The 15125-nt window shown below is 55.3% G+C and overlaps 3 protein-coding genes across 3 annotated transcripts; 1 reads left to right on the plus strand and 2 right to left on the minus strand.

The window, feature by feature from the left end:
- Positions 1–1108: 1108 nt before the first annotated feature.
- On the plus strand, positions 1109–2320 carry LTHEOB_2016 (uncharacterized protein; the record flags this gene model as incomplete). The annotated part of the gene is made up of 4 exons (XM_035510782.1): positions 1109–1191; positions 1242–1704; positions 1754–1948; positions 2006–2320. 4 exons carry the CDS (start codon positions 1109–1111, stop codon positions 2318–2320), a joined length of 1056 nt encoding a protein of 351 aa, XP_035364956.1.
- Positions 2321–2409: 89 nt separating this feature from the next.
- On the minus strand, positions 2410–2856 carry LTHEOB_2017 (uncharacterized protein; the record flags this gene model as incomplete). Its single annotated transcript, XM_035510783.1, has 2 exons — positions 2410–2787; positions 2845–2856. 2 exons carry the CDS (start codon positions 2854–2856, stop codon positions 2410–2412), a joined length of 390 nt encoding a protein of 129 aa, XP_035364957.1.
- A 5461-nt stretch (positions 2857–8317) lies between these two features.
- LTHEOB_2018 (Nuclear migration protein) lies at positions 8318–12531 on the minus strand (the record flags this gene model as incomplete). The annotated part of the gene is made up of 2 exons (XM_035510784.1): positions 8318–9300; positions 9351–12531. The coding sequence occupies 2 exons, from the start codon at positions 12529–12531 to the stop codon at positions 8318–8320; spliced, it is 4164 nt and encodes a 1387-aa protein (XP_035364958.1).
- Positions 12532–15125: the final 2594 nt, after the last annotated feature.

Below are 15125 nucleotides of genomic sequence, written 5' to 3' on the forward strand. Positions count from 1 at the left end.
AGTCCCGCAAGCATTTCATAGCTATGTGGGTACATGAAGTCGAACCCTTCGAATTCTCGAAAAGAAAAAAAAAATGGCAGCCATAGCTTACTCGACAGCTCACTCGACAGAATATAAAACAAAAATGGTTAATATCACGTTATGCGGATGCTCTGTGCGTGAGTTTTTGCTTTACGAGGAAAGTGGAGAAGAACTGGGGAACCCGCATATCGCATGTGACTTTGATTTCCTTTTTCGGCAATGCGACAAGCACTCCTTGCTTACGCGTAAAGTGATGAGTTGCATGACATGCGAGAGACGATGGGCGGATCGAATGATCGCAGCAAGCGGGCGTGCAATCGGCGCATGTGAAGCGGCGTTTCGTGCGTGCTACGCCGTTGCACCATTCGGACAGCCACAGGACGGTACGAATACGGGCAAGTGTCAGCCGTCAGCTCGAAGGAGGGTAGCATCGCAAGTAGTGAGGGCCGTTTCGCTCCTGAGGACGGAGTTTTTTGCGAAGGACGGTGGTTACAGGCGGCGTAAATCTCTTCACATGGAGACTAAATACCAATGGAGAGCCCAAGGCGGGAAGCCCGAACCACTGTTGAGCGTGGATTGGCTGAAGATCGGGAGGCCGGGGACCAATCGGATAGGATGGCGGTGTCAGTTTCGAAGAAAACCAAGCAGGGATGACGTGGCAGGGGAGTCACGGTCGCAAGCCTGAGCAGTCAGTCGCCATCGAGACAGAGACAGTCGCAAGCCATGAGACATCAGAGGGTCTGGAGCTCGACGATTGTGGCTGGTTCGGTATCCGCATGCCGACGTCAGGGAGATCGACATTGGGAATCCCGGTCGACCTACGCTTTTTAGATTGGCATGCGGAGGGGGGTTCCTGTTTCCATCGTTGAGGAGATTTCCTTTCTTGTACAGCTCAACCACAGCAACGCTGCCGGCTTACGCAGCCCTCTTCGTTTTTCGACGAGCTGGACGCAACGCTGCGTATACATAGCAGTGGCCTCAGGCGCTACTCAGCACTAAATAAGCGGATCCCTCGTATCCCGCGCACGTGTTGGCTATATATATCTTTAGCCCGCGTAAGCCCGGGCGCGCACCCATCCGCTCCATCATGTTCAAACCACAGACGAAGTCGGAGTGGGCCTTTCTGGGCACCACGGCCACTCAAGCGGGCGTGAATACCGCGATCCAGCTGTCAGTCCGGGCACCCCGTCCTTGAGTCCTGTTCTCACCGCTCTCTGCAGCTATGTCCTGGACCGTTATCTGCGCTGGGTGAACCCGAACGTCTATCAGGTCGCGCGATCATACACGATTCCCGTCACCTTTGCCATCTTCGTCTTCGGCGTCGTCTACCAGTTTCTGCTGGCGTGGGACTCGCTCCGCAGCAAGAACAACATCCAGCTGTTCGCACAGGCCGTCTGTAATGTCTGCCTCTTCATATCAGCCGTCCTGCAGTACGAGCAGGTCAAGGACGTGGTGCATGGACTGCCACCGAACCACGATGCGCAGAACAAGCCGCTGGTCAAGCTGGACGTCAACATATGGGCCCAGATCCACCCCGCTTTGATCGCCTTCATCGCCGTCTTTGCCGCCTGCAGCGTGGCCATGTGCGGTCTAGCCTACAAGCTCCACAAACAGTTTGCCTGGGCCTTGTATAAGGACATCAACGCCGACACGAGCCTGAGGACTCGGTATCTGATCTATCAGGTAACACTATCCGGACCTCCCGACAGATCCCCATGCTCACTTGCTCCAGGTATTCTTGGTCCTGATGAAACTGTCCTTTTACTTCCTCGTTTCTTTCGTCATCATCTACGGCTTCGTCGATGTGCACTATGAACAACCCGAGTTCGCCCTCACCATGGCCATCATACCGGTGGCCATGCTCCAGATCCTTCTCTCAGCCTTTGCAGCAAGGCACGAGAACAGGTTCTTCATGCTGATCTCCATCGTAAGTTTGGAAACTCCCACCAACGTGACCAGTCAACCTGATACACGCATCCTTCAGTTGGTATACGCCGGCGGCGTGGCCTACCTGGTCAGCCGGATCATCCTCCTCGTCGGCGACGGCCCGCGCTCGAAGACGATCATGAAGGACGAAATGATGTTCTTCGCCGTCGTGTCGCTGATCCTCACCGCTTCGACGCTCGTCGCGTCTACCTGGTGCATGATCAACTTCGGCCACGGCCTGAAGCCGCACCTGCTCGGCATGACGGCCAAGAAGGCGCCGCAGGACCCGGAAGATGCGTATCGATTCGAAAGGCTGTCTCACACCGCTCCTCCGCCCGAGTTCCTCACCCCTCGCCGCTTCGCCTTGGATTGAAACAGAACGCATCATCTCAACATAGGGACTTGGCACCTTATTACTCTCAGGCCTTTCTTCATCTCACGTCGGTCCTCATTCCTCATTCCTCACTCCTCCCCCGCCTTCTTCTGCTTCCCCCTCAAATGCACCGGCCTCTGCTCATCCCCCGGCTCCACGCACCGCTCGAGCGGGACATCACGACCATCGGCGCCGCGGTACCCGGCTTCGATCTGCGCCATCTGCTCCGCGTCATACACCCCCGTCGCGCGGAAAACCGCGACGTGCTCGGCTATCTGCGCCGGCGACAGTTGTCGATGGTCGAGCACGGCGCCGTCGCCAGAGTAACTGCGTAGGACCCCGTCACTGCCGAGGTGCAGGCATCCCGCCCCGGTTGGGTCTTGTTTGAGGGTTCGGCCGGGGGAGGGGAGGCGGACGCAGGAGGTGCAGGAGGAGGTGGAAGTGGTGGTGGTCGTGGTGGTGGAAGGCTGGAGGGGGGTTGCTGTTAGTTTTGGATGGGGGGGGGATCGGGACGGGCTGCGTACTTGGTCGGACATGGCGGTTGGCAACTGCTTTTTCTCTTTCTTGTTGTCCTTTTCAGGGCTTGAAGAGGGGGCTCGAAGGGTCCTTTATGAGAGGACGAGCGGGTGGGGGCGCCTGCTGACACCTTGGAGATCGTCGAAGGATTCGCCTGACGTTCCATCAGGCAGCAGCAGCGGCTTTGTCGATGTGGATGCAGAACATGTCGATTCTCATTGGTAGATACAGTGGGTGGCCATGATTCAGCTTTGTCGAAACTTTCCTTCGAATACATGGGAAGTCATCCAATCACTGTCTGGGTGGATTTGCATAATAGGCTCAAGCTCACATTTATGTCGGATGTGTGCTTCATAGGAAAAGGCGAGCTCGAATCTTCTACAGTTGTGATGCCTTGTTTAGTCGTTGTCCAGCTCAGCAATAGTACGGCCTCTTTTGCAGTGCAAGCCGTACGCCAAAAAAAAAAATATGGGTATCTGAAGCTATCGTCCGGACGTAAATGTCGAATTAATAATTATACATACACGTCCGGACACATATGTTATCTTTCTAAGAAAGAGCTGAGGCATACATAGTTGTGTAGGACCTTACTATTCTTCATGCTAGCTGTCGGCTACGATACCTCTCTATATTGTACTAACTACTTGGTTAGCAGCTGTCAATAGAAAAGGAATTTTGCTGATGTCGCTTAGTTGATCCCATTTGTCAACGCTTATGAAATAGACACGCTGAATGGCTGTACATTACGCAGCTGCGTCGAAGTTCTGTTTATATTTTCGAAACTGTTTTCCTTGCTTTTGTTTCTTCTTCATAAAAAAACTTTACGAGTTTTATAAACACTACAACGGACCTTTAATTCAAAATATTCAACAGCGGTCGCATCTAACATACGGTGACCATGAATGTATCAAACGAATCGAGTCTTGCAGGTACCACATGTTCCCACACTGCAGTTCAGACCTGCGGATAATTAGCAAAAAAGGACGGAGCGTGTATGAAGAAGCCAATGATCGTGGCCGATTTCCGTGACCTGAAAAGATTCTCAAAAAAGTCTGTTGCCCGCTCCAATGCAGGAGGACATAATCAGCGCCATGCGTGGCGACATGTTTACTACGGTGAAGGCTCTTCATCGTGATAATACTATATAATACGAAATGTACTAAAAATATCCGACTAAGCTCTGCCAACAACATTGTTTTTTATAATAATTTGAGAGCTCTACCGAATAAAAGCGCTTTAACTGTTAAACGGCATGGAGGTGCTGGAGGTGCTGGAAGCAACTCGAGCTACTAACGGTGTCGGGATTACTGATGAAGTCCATTGCCTGGCTTCCGCGAAGCGCGGCCGAGTCTGGCGTATGCCTCCTGGCTACATAGAGCTGACACTACTGGTAATATTTGCTATGAATCTGTATTTTACCATTCCCTCAATACGGATCGCTACTCGGACCTTGTTGTAGCTCTTCAAGAAGCTGCTATAGCGCTACTTGTCATGTAATATTTCAAAATAATCCTTCTCGACAGCTAGTAAATGTATATCTGATTCTATCTATCCTCAAAATCCGCATTGTATATTATATCGTTCTTCCACGGAGGAAAGGCAAACTTAACTTGATCCTAGATCTTCATTCCTTAAATTAACCTGTAAAGGGTCCTTTATACATAAAACTCCCGCTTGCGTTATCACTGCCGCTAAAAGTTTCTATTCTTATGTGAAGTCATCTTCTACTTTTTACTTCATTTTTAAATACTACCTGCTACATTTAGCAAAGCACAGGTTACAGCGACCGAGAACCCTGCCGCTAAATTTGTTATGACACCATCTATCATCGCCACGCCAAGAATACGTAGATTTGGGTGAACCTGTTATGGTGAACGATAATCCGAAAGCTCCAGCTTATCACGGACGGTATAATAACTAACCACTCCAGAATGAATCCTCAATTGAGTTGATTTCATCCTCATAAATTTAATCCCGTTTCATTAGTTCTCGCAGAATGGTGGGTAGGCTTGAAAAATAAATCAAAATGAATGGAAGAAAAGAGGCCTAGCAAAATATAATCCGCCATGCTGTTTGTTTAACACAAACTTGTCAAAATACTTTCCCGTCAATGATCTAGGCCAGCATTTGTTTTTTATTTTTTTTTTTAAAAAAAACCACTGGTTTTATCATAATCTATAATGACAGGATTGACAGAGGTATCTTTCAGGTAAAACATCGGCCGGTATGGGTAGAACATTCATAGTAATGCAGAATTATGGAGTGGTAGTTCCCGTTGCTTACTACACAACGCCGCTTAACAAGTATCTTAATGGCAAAATAGGTACCTTAATGCACTCCGAATTGATGGTTCATTGGCGTGTGCAGCACATATATGTCGTGTCCGTGATCTGTGGACTGAGGGGGGGAGGCGATCCGGGGCTTCCTCTTTGCCAGAGTCACTTGCTCTTTCTCGCTCCATCGCTTCGCTAAGGCTGCTCAATTTTTCTCACGAAGGATCAACGGTCTTCCAGTCTTTGCTCTTGGAAGATGGAAAAGAGACTCTCCATCCCATTTTGGACTTTCGCTCCGCAGTCGTGACTTCATTCAAATAGCTTGGCCACCTTCTATCTTCATACGATAAGGAGACAAGCAGTCTGTCGGGTATGCTTTGCCTCAAAGCCAATAGGTTGCCGTCCGCTTGGTTTGCCCATGATTGCTATCAACCCTCTACTTCTTCCCGATCAGGTTTAGCTTAGTCTGCTCAATAGGCACTACCACCATTTGCCGCATTTACTAACCGACATCCTGTCGCATTTTTGATCTGTCGCATTTCTGATAAAGTATTCTTGCAAGTTTACTGATAAGCATCTTGGAGACGAAAAGCATTTTAAGCTATTATCGATAAGTTTATAAACGGGTCGTCTAGCAAACGTTTATCATGACGAATATGCACGTATTCCCGTCTCCATACTGCCGAGAATGGCCCTATCTGAGTTACCTTTGATAGTGAGCTTAGTATCAATCATATTGTTCTCGTGCTCACCAACTGTAAAACTATAACTGGCGAATACGCTCATTGATTTTTGAGTTCAAGATACGTAAATGCTCTAGCGGCTACATACGATGTAAGTACCAAGCCTTCGTTTCCTTGCTAGTCTCGCAGTAGGTGGAGGAGAGAAAGGTAAAATGGAAGGTCGATACGAATGCTACGTTCAACCTCCGAGAGGACTCCAAACCGAGGTCCTCGAACTCGCGCAACGCCGGCGGCCGTTAGTGAGTGATCGCTTCGCAGGCGGCTTAGCGCCGTTACATGTCATGGAGCAAGCCATCCAAACTCACTAGAGCAAGCTCCTTGGCGGGACCCAAAAACGCCACTGGTTCGTGATAGCCAATCACACTTCCCGAAGCGGTAAGCAGCTCTTCCATGCATACTTCCAGCCGCTAACAAACTAATTCATCCCGGCCGGCGATCCCATGATTCTCGACCCCCGGTAGAGCCACTTTCTGAGGTCAGTAGACAAAATTCTCTCCACCCTCCCCCGCAACGAGTTCCTCTTGTAGAAATCAAGCAGTACTCGCGCGTAGCGTTCATGCCCAACTGGCGAGCGATCGGCAGCGCCATCCAACACAAACTTCTATCGCCCCACCTACCAAAGAAGGAAAAAGTAACACTTTCTCAGCCCATGATTATTATTCCCGGGTGCTAAAACCATCCTCTGATCTCGCCTCATCAATCCCGAGAATTGAAGGTGCAAGGGTCGCGAGACAGGGAAACAAAAAAGAGGTCATGCACATGGCACGCCATCCCGATATCCGGCCGCAACGCAGGGCAAGCCACCAACACCACGTGCGGAGCATCCTCCGGTAAGCTACTGACTTATGTACACATTAGGATTTCCCCCCTCCGCTAGCAATCCATCTAAGTACCATGCTCTTGGGTCCCCCGGAGCGGACGGTTCATTCCGAAGAGGCTAAAATAGGAGGCTACTTACCTGGAATATTTCCCCTTTTTCTCAACCAACCATGTCAATTTATTGCGGGGGGCAAATGAGTTCATAGATTTTATTGAAGAGCGCGTGGATGACTCCGGGCCAAGTAAAACAACAGTCTCCACTTTCCGTGCGCACGTAGAGGAAGAAAAAGAAAACACAGCCCGGCGGCAAGCCCCGGTAGGATCACCGGTACTTGGAGCGGGGATCATCACCACGATCCTCCTATTTCACGGATCGTATAAATAGGCGCGGGTACCGTGCGTTGAGCCCACGATCGCACCCAATCGCGTTGCCCGGAGGCCTCTTGGGCATTTGCGTACGTATGTACGTGTGTGGCGGAGACTGAAGAGGTCCGGCCACACGAGGGTGCGCGGCAGATAGATTGAATGATTGCGTTCCCGTCCCCACGATGTGCAAATCCTCCTGCCCCACTTCCCAATATCCCCCCTAGGCCTTCTCCTTTAACCAGACGTCAGCAGAATCCATGTCTCGGAGATATCTCAGACTAATGAACGATTAGCAAACCAGCTGCCGGTACATGGATCTGAGCGAATATTAAGGCTCACTTGGGCACGAAGCCCTTGTCTAACCGGGAAAGCACTTTTTGAGTTGCGCATATTGAATTGAATTGCCGTAGTTCCATTTAGCAGAATTAGGCAAAGACTACATGCCACGTACAAAATTGACATATTCATTCCCATGCTCCATCCAATCAACTGCTGATCCTCCTATCCTGCATTTCCCGTCCACGTATGGTTTCAAACATCCGAAAAACTTTAACAAAGAGGCCAGGGATACATCACCTCAGAAAAACAAATACAAGTGTAAACCCTGAACATTGGAGGAGATACCTCCCTGGTATAAACGACAGATTAGAACAATGGTACGGATCAAAGAATACACAATAGACACTAACTGCCTGCCATATCGGTTCGGGTATAAACGGGTATATAACGGGCAAGTAAGAGTCGCAAGTAGATGGAAGCGAATTGAGCAAAATGTTCAGGCAGGCGGTAGTTGCAAGGTAGTAGAGAGAAAGCCAGAGTAGATGTGTGTGATAAATGGAGAGAGCAGAAAAGGCCGTCTTGCGGTCTTTTGTTGGGGGGTGCAAAGTGTGCGATCCATATCGCCATGAAGTCGTCGCGTATTGTAGGAAAGTTGTGGCCGTTCGGCCCGTACTGCAGTCGTCTACGGCTCGTGCCAGAGATCAACAATGGTAAGCCGTTCGAAACGGCAAAACAGGAGAGACAAGAAGGGAGCGTGAGTTACACCACCGAGCGTCATTTCAGAGCATTCGGTACGCGTGGGACGGCGTAAAAGAGCGTTTGCCGCAAAGAGCGTGGTATGCCACGCATCATGGTGGAGGAGCCATCCGATTCATGTTGGTCACCGGTCATTCCGTCCCGGCCCTGAACCATGCGGCGCCGCTTGCGAGAGAAATCCGTGTAATAAGAATCCAAAACATCTCTTACTTTTTCATCTTTCGTCAGCTGCGAATAGATTTCGCTTACCCAAAGCCCCTGAACAGATCGCTTCCGTGTTCGCTCGAGTACTTGCCACTCGCTTGACTCGGTGCTCTGCTCGGCAAGTCCGAACCCGACATTCCGCTCTTGATGGAGTACTGGCTGTTCTTGCGATACTGTCGCGCAACCGACTTCTCCTTGAAGGTGGGTGCCAACCCGGGGAAGCCGCCACCTGGGATTTGACTGAGGCTGAGGCGTGGTTCGACGAACGCCTCCATGCGCACCGTGCCTGCGAACGCGTCGAACTCACGGCGCATTCCCGAAGCAGTGGCCGCGCTGCTGCTGGCCTCGGATGTGCGTCGGCTCGGGTTGTAGATGCTGCTTGGCACCGAGGGAGGAATGTTGGCCCCGCCCGGCGAGTACATCTCGGACATACCGACGCTAGAAGCTGCCGAGGAGTACGAAGAAGTTGGGATCGGCGGTGGCACAGCAGATGTGGAGTGCACGCTGTGCACGCTGTTTTGCGAGAAGCTACGCGTGAATGGGTTGCTCGGAATAGGGGGCGGAATGGCTGCCTGTCTCGGAGATGTCATGCTCCTCTTGCGGCCGTGGCGATGTATGACAGGCGGGCTTGCAGCCTCGGAAACGGGTGACTGGGCGGCCTGACCTTCGTAAATCGGTTCTGCGCGATTGATGTAGCCCTTCGCTCCGCCCTGATTCTGTTTGGCGAGGCGGACCGAGTTGGTAATGGGTCGGCGGCCTAGAGCTGCCGTGGAACGCTTGGTTTGCGGCGACTCCTCGGTAGGTGCGGCTGGAAGCTGGTTCAGGTCGGGCATGGCTTGCGAGGAGTGGGCGAGGAATGAGAGGGCGGTGAGCCACAGGTAGTGGCGTTCAGCCGAAGGCGCGGTAAACTTCAGCGCGCGTGCGGGAGTCAGGATGAGGATGGATCGGTTGAAGATGGGCTGGGCGCCGACGCCCCGCGGTGCAGGAGTGTCGTCCTTGACGTCGAGGACGGATTGGATTTGCACTAAAAAAAAAGTCAGTATGGACGATTCGAGTCTGGTGACAGCAACTTACACTTCCGACCCGTCTTGCCCATCAGTGCGGTGCCAGACGTGGGCTGTTTACTGCTCCACATTATAGCCCGCTCATAGGGCGAGATCCAGACCCAGCGCTTGTGTCTCACGCTGCTTCCGCCGGTCCCATCGTCCTTCCCGAATTCCGGTGTCACAGCATCAGCCACCCCGAAAGATCTGCGGCCACGAACGTACTTCCACAGCCACTCGCCGACCATCGCACCCGCGATGGCATCGACGACACTGATCGACTGGACGGAGCTCGTCGATTGGTTGCTGTTCGTGACGGCGGAACTGACTGCCGTGCTGACCCCGGTGCTGACCGACGGCTGGCGGCCGGGATGTCGTGAAGCATATGCCTGGTATGGAGAAGTAACGCGGTCGCGGGGCAGCGGCGGTGCGTCCTTTGGCTCGTCCGGAGAGGTCAGAGCAGACTGGGGCTGGGGCGGGGGCGGGGATCTGCTTCGTTGACGACCGTCGCGGCGGATGACTGCTGCGGAGCGGACCTTGCGCAGACTGTCCTGCCTGGCGTGCTGCTGCTGCTGGCGCGAGCGGCGGTTCGTGAACATGTTGCTGCGTGGTGTCGGGCTCTGCGAGCCCTCGCTCTTGCTGAGCGGCAATTTCCTGGAGCTCGACCTCGTCGGCACGGGGAACGGCGGCGGTTTGGGCGTCGAGAGCGTCTTGCTGGAACCTGCTTCCACGAGGGTTGGCCGGTCGTGGGCGGCGATGCCACTCTGGAGCAGCGCGGAGCGACGCACGCTCGGCTGCTTGCGAATGGACCCGGCCCTGATGGGTTTCTCAACCTTGGCCGGCTTTTCGTAAGAAGACCGTTTCTCGACCGAAGAGCGCTTCTCGTACGAGGATCGTTTGGAATTGGGCTCCTTCTCTTCTGGCACCGGCGTCGGAGGCTTGGTGAACATGCGGCCGTATTTGACTGCTCTGATCACTACTGCATGACCGCTGTACCCCTCTTCGTCACTCGATGCTTCTTCATCGGCTGCATCCTCGTCGGAACTTGCCCCGTCGAAGCCGGCGAACAAGCTGCTGGTCCTGAATGGTCGCCTTATGCCGTCAGTGCTCTCTTGTGTGAGGGGCCCGTTATCATTATTGCCAGGGTATTTGTCTTGAGTGGCCTGGATGGACTTGGAGCGCAGTGATTTGAGCAACTCCTGCGTGGAGGTATGCAAGGGAGACTTTCCTTTTTCCTCAAAGGGCTTAGCGAGCACGGGCTGGGCCTTTTGCTCCTCCTTGTTAGGCGTTCCTGGCTTCGAGGAGATGGCCGAAGGCAGCAGATGAGGTGGGAGTTTGGCAACTCGCTGGTCGATCATAATGGGATCGGTCTGTACCTCGGAATCGCGCATGTTGCTAGGCAATTCGGAATCGGTCTGGCAGCCGGCGCTCTTGGTATTCGGAGGGAGCACAGCATGCTTGGGAGATCCAGGAGTAGATCCCGGGGGATGGATGGCGATTTGCGGAATGGCAATCGGCGCGGGAGCCGACGTCCGAGGCGGGGACTGAGGGGGCTCGACTACGACTTCGGGCAACGGTTGTGGCCGAGGATCCGCCAGCGGTTCCGTCTGCGTAGACGTCGAAGCCATCTGCGGTGCCTGAGCCGGAGCTTCAGGCTCGGCCGCGGGCTCGGGAAGCACGACCGTCGGCGTCTCGGGAGGGCTCAACGGCTGGCTCAGGGTCTGACACGATGTTGAGACCATCAGTCCCGATTTTCGTTGAGACGCCGCCGGCTCCTTCTCTTTCTGGCCCTCGGTAGGAGGCGCGGAGACGCGCTTCTTCCTCTGGTTCGCCTCCACATCCATGGCGGCCATGATGTGGCCGCTGCTCCTCGCAGCCACAATCTGCTGCGCGGTCACCCTGGGAGATGGTGGTGGAGACGGTTGAACCCCGGTGTCGACGTATTCGACGCGCTTCTGCTCAACGTTGGCCACGTCTTCCGGCTCGATCTTCGGCTCGAACTGCGTTGGGACAATGGTATCGAAGGACTGCTGGTGTTTTGGACGGTGGGCGGGGTCGAGCAGCGCCGTGTCGTCGAAAGAGTAAGACATATCCCTGTCGGGCTCGCTCGGCGTCGGCGTGGTCCTGTCTTTGTCAATCATTATACCGAGCATCTTGCGCGCCTTTTCGTCGGGCACGGAAGATGCTCTGGCCTCCATCAGCTTCCGCGCGCGAATCTCGTGCTCGGTATAGTCGTCGGAATCCGTTTCCAGGTCTTCGAGATCTTCGTCCTCTTCGTCAAAGGCCAGCTCGTCTGCGAGGCTGATACCGTTCGAGAGCTTCACATGTGCTTCGGAGCCGATGGTGAGAATGGATGCACGGTAGCCGCGAGGACCGAAGCTCCGGATGCTTCTCGCGCTGCCGCTGCTCTCGTTCCGCCTGTGGCGACCCTTCTTTGGCGAAGACTGGACGCTGGCCGTGTCGCTCTCGTGCCCGTTCGTGGCGTCTTTGCTGCCCGCGGGCTCTCCCTGGGCCTGAGCTTCGGCTGCTGCCTGCTGCGCTGCTAGTTCATCGAGGACGGCTTTCAATCGGGTTTCGGTGACGTGAAGCCGGCGCTCTAGAGATCGCTTGTCGTTGTCCCAGGCATCTTTGTCTTTTTGCCAAAGGTCCTGCGTGCGATCTGACGCATCACCTTCACTCTTGGCCTTTTTCTGAGACGCTTCGAGTTTGCTCTTGAGCTGCTCGTTGTCGGCCTTGAATTGGTCTCGCTCCTTGGCCAATTCCTCGAGGGCGGAGAGAGTTCCGGTTTCCAGCTGCTGGATCTGACGTCTGGCGTTCCGGCTCTCTCTCAAGCTCGACGATAGCTTGTCGTTGAGCACCTCGTTCTCCTCCTGCGTCGAGTGCAGGTTGGTCTCAAGGTCCTCGATGACGCGGTGCTTGGAGTCGAGTTCTCGCCGCAAATTGAGAATCTCTGCGACGAGATTGGCGTGCAACGTCGGGGTGAAGCGGCGGGGATCCAGCATGGAGATGTTCTCGTCGTTTGCGGGGTCGTCCGAGGTGCAGTCGGAAGCCGGCGGCAACGGTGACGCTTGCGATAGGTCACCGTTAGACGATGGGGTCCCATGGCGAGACGAGCGTCGTGACCTCGAAGGTTGGGGAGTCATGAATGGAGTTTCCGACAGCGAGTTCGCCGCGATCGAAGACTCCTGATCGGAGAAGTATTCGGTCGCCATGGTGACGGCGGGAGAGCTGTCGAGGCGGCAGCGCTCCTAATAGGGAGTATCGATCACGTCCCGCTACAAGTGCAATTTGGACTTTCCCAAGACTTTAGCGAGCCTGAAACATGACTGCTCTCAAGGTTAGCACGGTCGGCCTTATAGGGCAGGGAGTCCCTGCCGCCGAGCAAGTGACGCGTGCTTCACATACTTTTTCTGAGAGGAAAGCTTGTGTGTACAAGAAGTCCTTTCAATGCAAGCTGAAACGACGGAACGGAAATTGCCGAGGTTTGGGCGGTGGTGGTGGCAGTAGTAACAGGAGCCTTTATGAACGTGCGGCTCTGAGATGACGGTGCCTGCGGGGTGCCAGAGCAGCAATGAGTGGAGAGACAGAGGCGCCAATTATGCAGAGCGGAAGTCAATGCTGTGCTACCCCGGAACTGTCAGCAGGCGCCACTGGTAGAACGGAGATCGGGCGCGGCCTGGGTGGTGTGAGGTTCGGCGGGAGGGTTGCACGCGTGAAGAAGAGGCGGCGCGAGAGGGCGTACATGTATTTGCGGAGACGCGGACGAGGCTACTAGGCCGAGACGAAGAGACACGCTAAGGACGGCAGTGCATTGGAGAAGTCGCGGAAAAGGACGAGAAGCAAATGCGAACCGTGGACGAGAGAATGTGACGTGGTCGGGAAAGAGAGGGTCGTGCAGGCTGGCCTCGGATGGCGGCGTGGGGAGGTACTTGGGTGCGTGAGGAGAGGTGCGGGCATGACGGGCATGAGCTGCTGATCCATGGCGGTTTATTGGGGGGTTCCCTGGCGCTGCGCCGGCGTGGCAGGGGAGCTTGCAGCTGCCATGGGCGGGCGTGCGCGGGCGCGAATGGGGGGCGCGGCCGAATCGAAATTGCAGCGAGCGTTGAGGTGCAGCGAGCAGCGCGCGGCCCGCCAGCCTGGAGAGTGAAGATTTCCGCAGTGGGCGCGCCCGTGCAAGGGTGGCGCTCATCAGGGGCAGCCTACCCGCGCCGCCGCAGCACCGCTGGAAATGGCCCGCAGACCAACGCAGGACCCCGTCGCTAGCCCCACCGCCAGCTGGGCGGAAGGGCGGCCGCCGGACACTGGCTAAAAGGCACGGCCAACGGGGCGCGCCGCCGTTGGTGCCCCTGTCGACGCGCTCCTCGAGCCGTGGTGTTGTGGCGGCGCGCCTGTATCGCGTCGCGAGGCGTCACGGCCGGCGCAGCGTGCGGCCCTGCCAGATCGCCCTGCCCGGTAGCGGAGACGGCGATACGTGTGCCACTGGCCGAGGTCTCTGCAGCGGCTGCACGTCCCAGAGTGCCGGGAGAGCTCGAGCGTTGAGATGGCGCTGCTGCTAGCTGCTGCACGACGCGCCGTCGCCGTCACATCACAGCCTGCCGTCACTATCAGAGCCAGTTCCGAAGCCCGCCGCGAGCCCGAGCGCTGACGCAGCCTGGAGACCCCCGCCCTATGCCCTCGCTTGCACTGCCGCATATTGCTGTCAATAGCGATGCCGTATTTCCAGCAGATTGCGCGCCCACCGGCTCGCAGATCGCACGCCGTCTGCCTGCTGCTATCAGCCGCCACCGTCGCAGACGAAGCCCAGGCCCGTCTCCCCGCATTCGCGATGCGGCTGACGAGAACGAAATTGCTCGTATCACCATGAGACGCGCGAGCTTGGCGGTCGAGTGATCTCCCTCCGCGTGGGTATAGATTCGCGACTTTCCAATTTATGGTTGACAAATACACGGAATCTACTTGCTGCGCCAGATAGACGTGGTAGATGCTAGGTACAAACGTCCGCGAACCCGGGATCTGCGCTCGCGCGATCGACCGTAACGTAATGCAATGTGCATTAGCGGACCCCGAACGTGGAGGGTATAAAAAGAATCATATCATCAAGGCCGGGAAGCCCTATCGGCGTACGCGAAATAGCTGGTTTATGCCGCACGCTCCCTCGGCGGAGGCTATGCTAGCTGCGGAAACATTCGAGAATGAACCGTTAGGGTACCGTTGTTCGCCTCGAAATAGCACCGCTGCCGGATCCCCATAGCATTTCGTCGTCGTGGCCGCGCAACGGGCAAGGTGTCCCTGGCCTCTGCCGGAACGTTATCCGTCGGGGACGACGTGACGGCAGGGTGCGGCCGTCCAGACCATTTTGCGTCAGTGAATCCCGGGAGCCCTGCGGTCGACGATCAGCGGGACTGGCATTGGCACGAAGGAGGATCGAGCGTTGGTGCCGTCACGACGAACATGCCGGGATGCCGCTTGCGCAGGGCCTCGACGACCGGAGAAAAAGCAAGTGACGGGAGCCAATCTCTGCAGTAGGCGCCCTTCCCCGGTCGCTGTCACGCACGGCAAAGTTCACGGCTGGCTGCTGCCGGAATCCTTCGCGCATCCGCCGAACAGGGCCGCCGGTGCCTGAGGCTGAAACGTTATCGATAACGAAATTTCGTCCACTTCCCGCCTCTCTGCCCCGCCAGCTGCACCCAATCCAATCTCAGACCCGCCCGCGCCTCGTACAAGCCTGGAGCTGCTGCTGCTTCAGGGTGTCTAACCGCAATCTCCCGCGACGCCCACCTGCGACCTCTCTGCCGAAACCGCCACC

The sequence above is a fragment of the Lasiodiplodia theobromae genome, assembly GCF_012971845.1.
Source record: "Lasiodiplodia theobromae strain AM2As chromosome Unknown scaffold_5, whole genome shotgun sequence".
NCBI classification, from domain to species: Eukaryota; Fungi; Ascomycota; class Dothideomycetes; order Botryosphaeriales; family Botryosphaeriaceae; genus Lasiodiplodia; species Lasiodiplodia theobromae.